The sequence below is a fragment of the Leptosomus discolor genome, chromosome 1, assembly GCF_034619465.1.
Source record: "Leptosomus discolor isolate bLepDis1 chromosome 1, bLepDis1.hap2, whole genome shotgun sequence".
Lineage (NCBI taxonomy): Eukaryota > Metazoa > Chordata > Aves > Leptosomiformes > Leptosomidae > Leptosomus > Leptosomus discolor.
In genome coordinates, this window is record NC_141391.1 from 97,389,975 (window position 1) to 97,399,271 (window position 9,297).

At 44.6% G+C, this 9,297-nt stretch overlaps 1 protein-coding gene across 1 annotated transcript; it reads right to left on the reverse strand.

Moving 5' to 3' along the window:
- Nucleotides 1–1,008: 1,008 nt before the first annotated feature.
- GATD3 (glutamine amidotransferase class 1 domain containing 3) lies at nucleotides 1,009–4,609 on the reverse strand. Its single transcript, XM_009952741.2, has 5 exons — nucleotides 4,505–4,609; nucleotides 4,028–4,147; nucleotides 3,094–3,186; nucleotides 2,627–2,783; nucleotides 1,009–2,002 (listed from the first exon to the last, which is right to left on the reverse strand). The coding sequence occupies exons 1-5, from the start codon at nucleotides 4,576–4,578 to the stop codon at nucleotides 1,874–1,876; spliced, it is 573 nt and encodes a 190-aa protein (XP_009951043.2). The 5' UTR covers nucleotides 4,579–4,609; the 3' UTR covers nucleotides 1,009–1,873.
- Between the last annotated feature and the right edge of the window lie 4,688 nt (nucleotides 4,610–9,297).

The window sequence follows — 9,297 nt, forward strand, 5'->3', positions numbered from 1 at the left end:
GGGGAGGAATAACCCCACGCACCAGGACAGGCTGGGGGTTGACCTGCTGGAGAGCAGCTCTGATGAGAAGGAGACAAGTTGGCCATGAGCCAGCAATGTGCCCTTGTGGCCAAGAAGGCCAATGGTAGCCTCGGGTGCATTAAGGACAGCGCGGCCAGCAGGTCGAGGGAGGTTCTTCTCCCCCTCTACTCTGCCCTGGGGAGGCCACATCTGGAGTGCTGTGGCCAATTCTGAGCCCCCCAGTTTAAGAAAGACAGGGAACTACTGGAGAGAGTCCAGTGGAGGACCACAAAGATGATGAGGGGACTGGAGCATCTTTTATGAGGAGAGGCTGAGAGACCTGGGGCTCTTTAGCCTGGAGAAGAGAAGACTGAGAGAGGACCTTATCAACACTTATAAATATCTAAAGGGTGGGTGTCAAGAGGATGGGGCCAGGCTCTTCTCAGTGGTGCCCAGTGACAGGACAAGGGGCAATGGGCACAAACTGGAGCACAGCAAATTCCATCGGAACATGAGGAAAAACTTCTTCACTGTGAGGGTGACAGAGCCCTAGGACAGGCTGCCCAGGGAGGTTGTGGAGCCTTCTACTCTGGACATACTAAAAATCTGCCTGGACATGGTCCTGTGCAACCTGCTGTAGGTGAACCTGCTTCAGTAAAGCGGGTTGGACTAGATGATCTCCAGGTCCCTTCCAACCCCTACCATTCTGTGATTTCATTTATGAACCCCCTAAAAATAAGGGTTCCCTTCAGCATGTCTGTCATGTAAAAGGAACTTTAACACAAGGTAAGGGGCGTAACTTTGTTCTAATTTGAGAAATGTTGCTTCCCGCTGAATAGAAAGGTAACAAAGAACTTGGAAGGGAGGAAGGAGACTCTGCTGGATTCTGTATGGAAAAATGTCACACACGTGAAAAGAACTGAAAAGCAGAAAAACTGCTATAATATATCAACCAGTGTCAGTTGTCAGAGGCAGCTGTCAAACAAAAGTGAAGGGACAAGGATGAGGTAAAGGCAAAAAGTAATTTATTTATACATCATTATTCCAGACATTCAGTAATATTTCTTTGGAGAAAGCTTTATTACCCTAAAGCAGGGAAAGGAAGAATAATTTGAGATTGTTTTTTCCATCCTCTGCTAGTCATGCAACTACTTTAACATTAATATTATTCTTAAAAATTGTGCGTCGCAGCAGCGGATATTTTCTCCCTCATTTCAAGACCTTTTTAGCTATAATGGGCCAATGGATGAATTTTTCAAAGTGCTACTGTTGTGACAGTGAAGATGTATACTGCTGCTGATTGATATGCAGAATGGCTCCTTTGTGAAAACAGGATTCTTTGAAATGGAAAAATAAAACATTAATCTTTTAATTAATACCAAGCTAAATTAAGATGTGGAAGATGGCTATTCCTTCGACAGCTGATCCTGGCTTCTATTTCACAGATACAGGCCTGAGCACTTCAACCTTGAACCACGCAGTAATTCCTCTCTACTCACATTCTTTATCCACTAGATACACTGCCACTGCGCCTGCTATATCCCTACAACACATTTGCCCTCAGCTTCCGAAAAGGCCTTTAGCCTCTTTTTGACCCCACAGAAATGATTTGGCACTGGTGCACTGGGATAACTCTCTCCAGATGAAAAAGCTCAAGAAAATGCTCCGTATCTCAGGCCAGACTGCTTGTACCCTGTAAGCCCTTCTGCAGCCCCCTCTCTCAGAAAGGGCATGGAAAACCCTGCAGCTGGGAATCAATCAGCTTTGTATCAGCATTCACTAGAGCATGAACAGGACAAGCAGGTGAAAATGTTTCCATTAGTCCATATTTGATACTACATCCTAAATTTCAACATTTATGATTTTTTTTTTTTTATTTGCCAGTTAATTTTAGTACATTCTTTACCATGGCCCCAATGCCATCGAAGATATTATGTAGTTCTGTTTCACACATAAATGCTGGTGTAGTCACCACCTTGTTTTTTGTATCCACATGAGCTTCGTAAAAGGAAGTTAAGGAAAACACAGGCTAGGTCTCACTTGCAGATGCTGTCTGCAAAATAAACCATTATTGCCAAAACCTCACAACTCCACTATCCTACAAAAAAGCACCTCCAATTATAGTGTCCAGCTGTAAAGACAGCTGCAACCTATAATCCAAGATACTGGAAGCTGTTTTTGCCAGAAATACAAAAGCTGCAAGAGCAATCTATGGGAACACTCAGAAACACAAGAAAACGTACGAAATTTACTGACTGTAATAAAATGTCTCTGAGTACAGTTTGATTACAGCACTAGCCTTCAGCAAAAGAAAAGAATAATCTCAAAGAGAACTGACCGGTTGTAACTCGTGCCAGTTTTATGTGCAAATTCACTCAGCATCTACTGCATTACTGGGTGTCCAAGGGAGCTGGATGTATGGCAACAACTGGGAACGACTTCAAACTACACAGCTGTGTACAGAAGACAGTGTTTCTAACCGTGCACTGGTTTACAGGCCGTCTGCTATACACTCCGTATTCCCACTAAAATGTAAGTGGAAAAGCACAGATCCTGCCTGTCTTCATTACCGTAATGACGCATTACTAAACCATCTCTCAACATGGAAATTAACAGGAAAGGATATAGTTACTTCTTTCACACAATGCTTTCCTCCCAGTTCTTTAATGGCTCCTGCAGTCCCAGCATAAGGCCACTTTCCACCTTCCTCTTCTTCATGGCCCACAGTTACTTCAGCACCAGAGAGAACCTTTGCTGCCAACACTGGTGAAATGCAGCAAAGACTGCAACAAAGGGAATCAGAAGAGCAATTCTACAACGGCACTCTTTCAAAACTTGGTCATAACTGAAGAGGTCTTACAAATGTGAAAGACATCACAAGGCAGCTGCCACTCAGCATTTTCTTAGCTTGTTCTTTGACCAACACCTACACACACATGCATCTTGAAAAACACATTTAAAAAAATAAGCTACGACTGATACAAAATGGAAGAGGCTTTTTCTAGCTCCAGCAACAACAGCTGCACATTTCAAAAAAACATACATTGTCTCCACACTCACACTACCAAATGCCCCTCCAACTAACATACGTACCCAATAGGTTTGCCTGCTTTGTGGAAGTCTTTCAAGACGCGTTCAACTTCTCCGTTCACCTTGCAATCTTTCCCATCAACAGCAAAGGTAGATCTGCCACAACAAGAAACTTTATACATAGCTCAGTATAAACCTACAAATAGAGATGCCTATCTGCCCTGAGACTGGCTCTCAAGGGCCACCACAAACTTAATAGTCTCTAAAAGGTGATTGGAAAAGCCTGCTGTCGACCATCAATGCTTTAGCCAAAATGACTCACTCACAAGGCTTTGGTATGTCAGAAAGTTTCTTACTTGATAAAAACATCCAGAAATAAGAATTATCAAACCAGCTTTCTAGTCTTACTGAGAAGTGGAACAACAATGTTTTCAAAGAAGAAAAATACATAAGAAGAGAACGGAACATTCAGGTTTCTCAAAGCCAACAAAATGGCTGGTAAATAACAAGATAATCAGTATTCCACACAGCTAACATTTTTTTCTCCTTTTTCTTTTGAGCTAGCCGTTGTTTTATTGTTATTAATGCAAGAGCAGTCCTTTTGGTAGGCAGACATGAAGAAACAGAATAATAACACTAGGAACACCTGAAACTATTGAAGTTTTACCTTCACTTCCCTCAGTCAAGCCCAAAAAGAATCACCACAAGCGTGAGGGGAAAAAGGACTTCTTCTGCATTATCTAAACTCCAGAATCCTTACCAACATGGTTCAGGTAAATTTAAAATGTGACAATGCCAATAAGAATTACGACTGGAAACCATCATGAACAGCACAACTTAAGTCCAACTCTTTGAAAGGAGTCTTCCTCACAAAGCAGTGCTTATGTATGTAGTAAATAAGGCCATTTATTGCTTCCTAATCTTATTGTGTGAATCACAGTTGATTATGAATAGTTGATCATGAATATTTAGTTGAGGATGCTTAGTTGGTACTCACAAGTTTTTAGCGGCTCCAAATCCACCAGGGAATATCACAGCATCATGGTCTGCTGTAGTAAGCTTAGCCAGGCTTGCAATTTTACCACGAGCAATCCTTGCAGATTCTACCAAAACGTTCCTTGAAGAACCAGAAATAAAACAATGAGATGAATTAAGCACTTGCACACAGGAGAGCATAAAGGAAGAGCAGGGGGAAGAACGGAGGGAACAAGAAAAACAGCGGTACTCAGTAACTGAAGCTATCAATGCTTCTGAAATACTACTGCTGGGAAACACAGGCATTAGGAGACTGTATATAATCAAGTCCAGAAAATTTGTTTAATATTTCCTCTCCAATCAAAACACCAGCTAGCATAAAGCTACTAAAGCCAGTCACCAAAGTGCTACTCGTGCAGTTACAGGCTGCTGTGTCTGAATCATGCCTAAGAGACTGAGACTCAGCAGTCATGGAGAACACATTAAACACTGACTTTACCTTGACTCAGCTTCAGCTGGTTGCCCTTTACTGTGGTCAATGACATGCATTTGAGGAACATCTGGAGCATACATCTGAACCTCAGCTCCCCCACGACTAAGGTGTACCAGTATGCTAGAAAAACAGAGATGAAACATGATGAAAACCTTATAAGAGGCTTTATCTGGCCCCTAAGTCTTGCTACAAATATTCCACCACCTGCTTTTGAAAGAAGAGGAAAAACACACATCCTGCCAGAACGTGTAGCAGCAACATCCCTGTATGTAACACCACAGTGCAAAGCAGAACAGAAAGTCACTTTGGAGGCAGGGTAAGGTAAGCTAGAGACAAGTTTCTTATGCTCTTACGCAGGCAACCAGGAACAATAAAAATTCCTTTTTCACTGCAAGTCTCCAAGTGTTACAGAAGAGTCCCACAATCAATGTACTTATGTGTACATCTAATCTAACTCCAGGTGAAACATCCTGGCAATTAACACTAAGAGTTTATAATCCAACTTTAGTATTAACAATTCTAGTGCTAGATTTACCTCCAGGAACAGAAACTCAAAGCAATTATGAAATCAAGTCTTTACTTAACTCTCTTGGGATTGATTCTGGAACTCTGAATTTCTGTTTCTGAAGGAAAAAGTCTCTCTCAAATTCATTACTCTGGCACGGCATGCATTGTGCTGCACCTTTGGGCAATCATGAGTACTGCAAGAATGTGGCCTGAGCTCCCAATTAGGCTGTCAGAAAACTGTGAATCTTCATCATACATCTTTCAGGGCAATTCTGATAGCCAGAGAGAGCAAAACTGAATTCAACAGTCTGCTGTAATGGAAAGGAAACTTTTTCGGAGCCTATAGTTTCATAAAGCAACTTACGCTGAGGCCTCATGGATTTCTGTGCCATCGTAGACACCACAACCAGAAAGGACCTGCAGTAAGAAAATCAAGAAGTATTTCAGGTGATACTAAACTTCCTAGGGGATCTTTCACAAGCCTTGTAAGATTTAAAAAGAAAAACAAACAACAACAAACCTCCCTCTACCCCCCAAAAAAAAAACAACTTAGCAACAAGCTCTACTAAGCCAGTCAATATCACGCTATCAGCACTGGTGTCGTCATTTGACATACTGCAGAACTGGCATTTCCTATTTATAGCAAGCCATCACAGACAGCTCTCAGAAATAACTAATATTTATTTATTGGCTTGCGCACTTACTGCTCAGAGTTAATAAACTGATGTGAGATATCCTTATGTATGTTTCTGTTGCGCACACAATGGGTTATTCTGAGCATCATACATCTATTTATGACGTGTCTGTATCCGTGTGAAACACCTTCATCCAGATGCACATCAAACAGAAGTGGGACAGAGGTGCACTTTGAAGTAGCACTTTGGATAAACTATTTTACCTGCTGCTGTATTTTGTCTGAGGATCCGCATCAGATATCAATAACTACATCCCTTTTAATCCAATTATGCTATATTAGACATACTTGTCCCTATTACCATGGTAATAATACTTTAAGTTTCTTTATACACACTGGAGAATAAAAAGCACAAAGCAATAAGCTATCCTTGTGTGAGTGGAGTCTTTCACAAAGTAGAAGAAAGGAGAGAAAAGATTTTTTAAAAAAACAGGGAAAAAAGTGATCTAGGAACAAAGCAAAACCAAAAAAAATCCAAAGGAAATTCTAGTTCCTGAAAGTACATCTATGAACTCTTGTGGGGATTTTTTGCTTGGTTGGTTGTTTTCAAAGAGAAAAATCCAGTTGAAGAGAGCCCATTTACTAACTTTACTCTCTTCCCTCCCGGTTTTATCTCAGCTTTTTAGGAGCTTTAAAGTTTGTAATCATAAACAGAAACTCACAACTGAAACTATCTTAGTTAGAAACATTGGACTCAGAGGCTTTCAGACTACAACACCCTGCTCTCACAGGCATGACAGCCTATCATCACTTCACCAAATGAGTAAGAATCATGAATGTTCTTCTGTCCGTGTTAATCCCAATTACAATTTTCCTGCTCTGATATTTAAAAGCTGCCTTCTACTTTCCAACTCTTTATATTTCACTTCATTTAGAGTGAACAAACATACAAGCAACTGTGCTTGTCTGTAAAGTTATCTTCTGTAAGAAATACTTTTAAAATGTTTTTGAAACTCACTGAAACCAAACTCCTAAAACACTATTGTCTTGTTATTTCAGTACCTGCTTGGTGACAAATCTGTCTTCTACCATAGTCAGAAATTTATGTCACTAATGTCAACAGCAACATTTGTTTACCACTCTCCATTTAAAAAGCTATCCTTTGCTAAAACAACAGCATTCCTGGTAAGTTACCTTTTAGACATTTGGATGGGTATTCTGCCCATTCCTGAACCAACACTGCCCCATACAGATTTCTTCATGCACGTATTGCCTTCTTTCTTCTTTACATTTCATGCTGTCAAGGCTATAGAACACTCAAGCTTCAAAGACTGTCCACTGAGCTCCAAAACTGTGTATCCATTTGAGACCTTATCTACAGCCCAAATTTTCCTTTGGCAACCTGTAGCTCCTCCATCTCCTCACTTTCTTTTGTATTTTTAATATGCTCCACCTCTTTCGTGCAGAAGGGCATAATCTAGTTTATATATTTTCCTGTTGTCCTGGTTTTGGCTGGGACAGAGTTAATTTTCTTCCCAGTAGCTGGTATAGTGCTGTGTTTTGGATCTAGAATGAGAATAAAGTTGATAACACACCAATGTGGTTTTAGTCACTGCTGAGCAGCGCTTGCACTAAATCAAGGCCTTTTCAGCCTCTCACCCCACCGGTGAGTAGCCTGGGGAGCACAAGAAGTTGGGAGGGGACACAGCCAGGATAGCCGACCCAAACTGGCCAAAGGGATATTCCATACTGTATGACATCATGCTCAGTATATAAGTAGGGGGAAAGCTGGCTGGGGGCTACTGCTCTGGGACTGGGCGGGCATTGGTCGGCGGGTGGTGAGCAACTGCATTGTGCATCACTTGTTTTGTTTTTTCCAATTCTTTTCTCGTTATTATTATTATTATTACTGTTTTTATTTCCCCTTCCTTTTCTGTCCTATTAAACTATCTTTATCTCAACCTACGAATTTTACTTTTTTTTTTTTTCCCTCGATTCTTTCCCCCATCCCCCTGGGAGGGTGGGAAGCGAGTGAGCAGCTGTCTGGTGTTTAGCTGGGTTAAACCACGGCCCCTGCGCACTGTCAGTACCACCTCCCCCAGTTACACTGCACACTATTGCAACTCCAGCCCAGTAACAACTTACAAAAGCCATTTTTTACGTGTTTCCCACTCCTGGTTTGGCTTCCTCCAAGTTACTCAGTTCTAAACAGCTTTATCTTCTCAGTACCAGCTTCTCCCAGGGCTTGTCGGCTGCCGCAGCCACCAGGCGAGCCTCCCGCCGGCCCGACGCCACGCCAAACCCTCCCACCGCCACCCGCTCCCACCGGAGCGAACCCAGCCACAGAGCCGCCCTTCCGCCGGCACGGGGCTGAGGGTGGACGAGGGCAGCCCAAAAAAAACCCCAACCCCTTTCTCCTTGGAGCTGCTGCGCTGCCCTGGCACCCCACCCCCCCTCCCCCTCCCCGCTGGGGGCCGCCGGGGCCTCCTCCCGGCGCGGCGCGGCCGTTACTCACCACAGCGACGCGGGCGGGGCGGCGGCGCGGAGCGGAGGAGTGGAAGGAGGCGAGGCCACCGGGCGCTGCCCGCCGCAGCGCGGCGCGCAGGGCCGGCCCGCAGGAAGGGAACACCATGGCCGCGGGCGGCGGGAGCGGGAAGCCGGGCGGGCGGTGCCGGGAGGCCGCTGCTCCCTTGGCGGCGCCGGCGGGGGGGGGGGCGCCCCCTGGAGGCGGGGAGGTGCAACGCGCAGCCTTGGCCCGTGATGGGGCCTGCTGCGACCGGCTGCGCGCTTGGTGGCTTCCCACACCTCATTTAGTAACAAGAACAGTAGTAGTAGTGAAAAAAGTAAACGGAGCATGGAAATAAATCCTCGGGACTTGTTTCGAACACGAGCCTGGTACCACCGGGTGGCTTTTGCAAGTGAGAGGGGTGGCCACAAGGTGGGCACAGCCCGAGGGTGGCAGAGCACACAGGCTGACAAGAGGCTAACCAGAGTACAGCTGTTGACAAGAATAGGATAAAGAAACCACCGTACACGGACAGCTTCATTATTTATATCTAGGAAATCTTGTGAAATAGTGTATTGCTTTTAAAAGAGAAGGGTAAAAGAAATCATAGGATGGTTTGTGTTGGAAGCGACCTTAAAGATCACCTAGTTCCAACCTGGAACACTTCCAGGGAGGGGGCAGCCACTGGGCAACCTGTACCAGTGCCTCATCACCCTCACAGTTAAAAATTTCTTCCTAATATCTAATCTAAATCTCCCCTCTTTCAGTTTGAAACCGTTACCCCTCAGCCTATCACCACACTCTCCGACCAAGAGTTTCTCCCCACCTTCCCTGCAGGCCCCCTTTAAGCACTGGAAGGCCGCTGTAAGGTCTCCCCGGAGCCTTCTCTTCTCCAGGCTGAACAGCCCCAACTCTCTGAGCCTGTCCTCACCCAGGTCATCTTCATGGCCCTCCTCTGGACCCGCTCCAACAGGTCCATGTCTTTCTTGTGCTGGGGGCCCCAGAGCTGGACGCAGCACTGCAGGTGGGGACGCAGCAGAGCAGAGTAGAGGGGGGCAAATCCCCTCCCTCGACCTGCTGGCCACGCTTCTCTTGATGCAGCCCAGGATGCAATCGGCTTTCTGGGCTGTGAGCGCACACTGCTGGCTCACA

Excerpts from the sequence above, each read along its gene's own strand:
- GATD3 (XM_009952741.2), bottom strand. The coding sequence starts at position 4,578 with ATGTATGCTCCAGATGTTCCTCAAATGCATGTCATTGACCACAGTAAA. Across the intron at positions 4,148-4,504 it reads CCAGCTGAAGCTGAGTCAAG|GAACGTTTTGGTAGAATCTG; the intron begins GTAAAGTCAGTG and ends TGGTTCTTCAAG. Across the intron at positions 2,003-2,626 it reads ATTGTGTGAAAGAAGTAACT|GAAGCTCATGTGGATACAAA; the intron begins ATATCCTTTCCT and ends ACTTCCTTTTAC.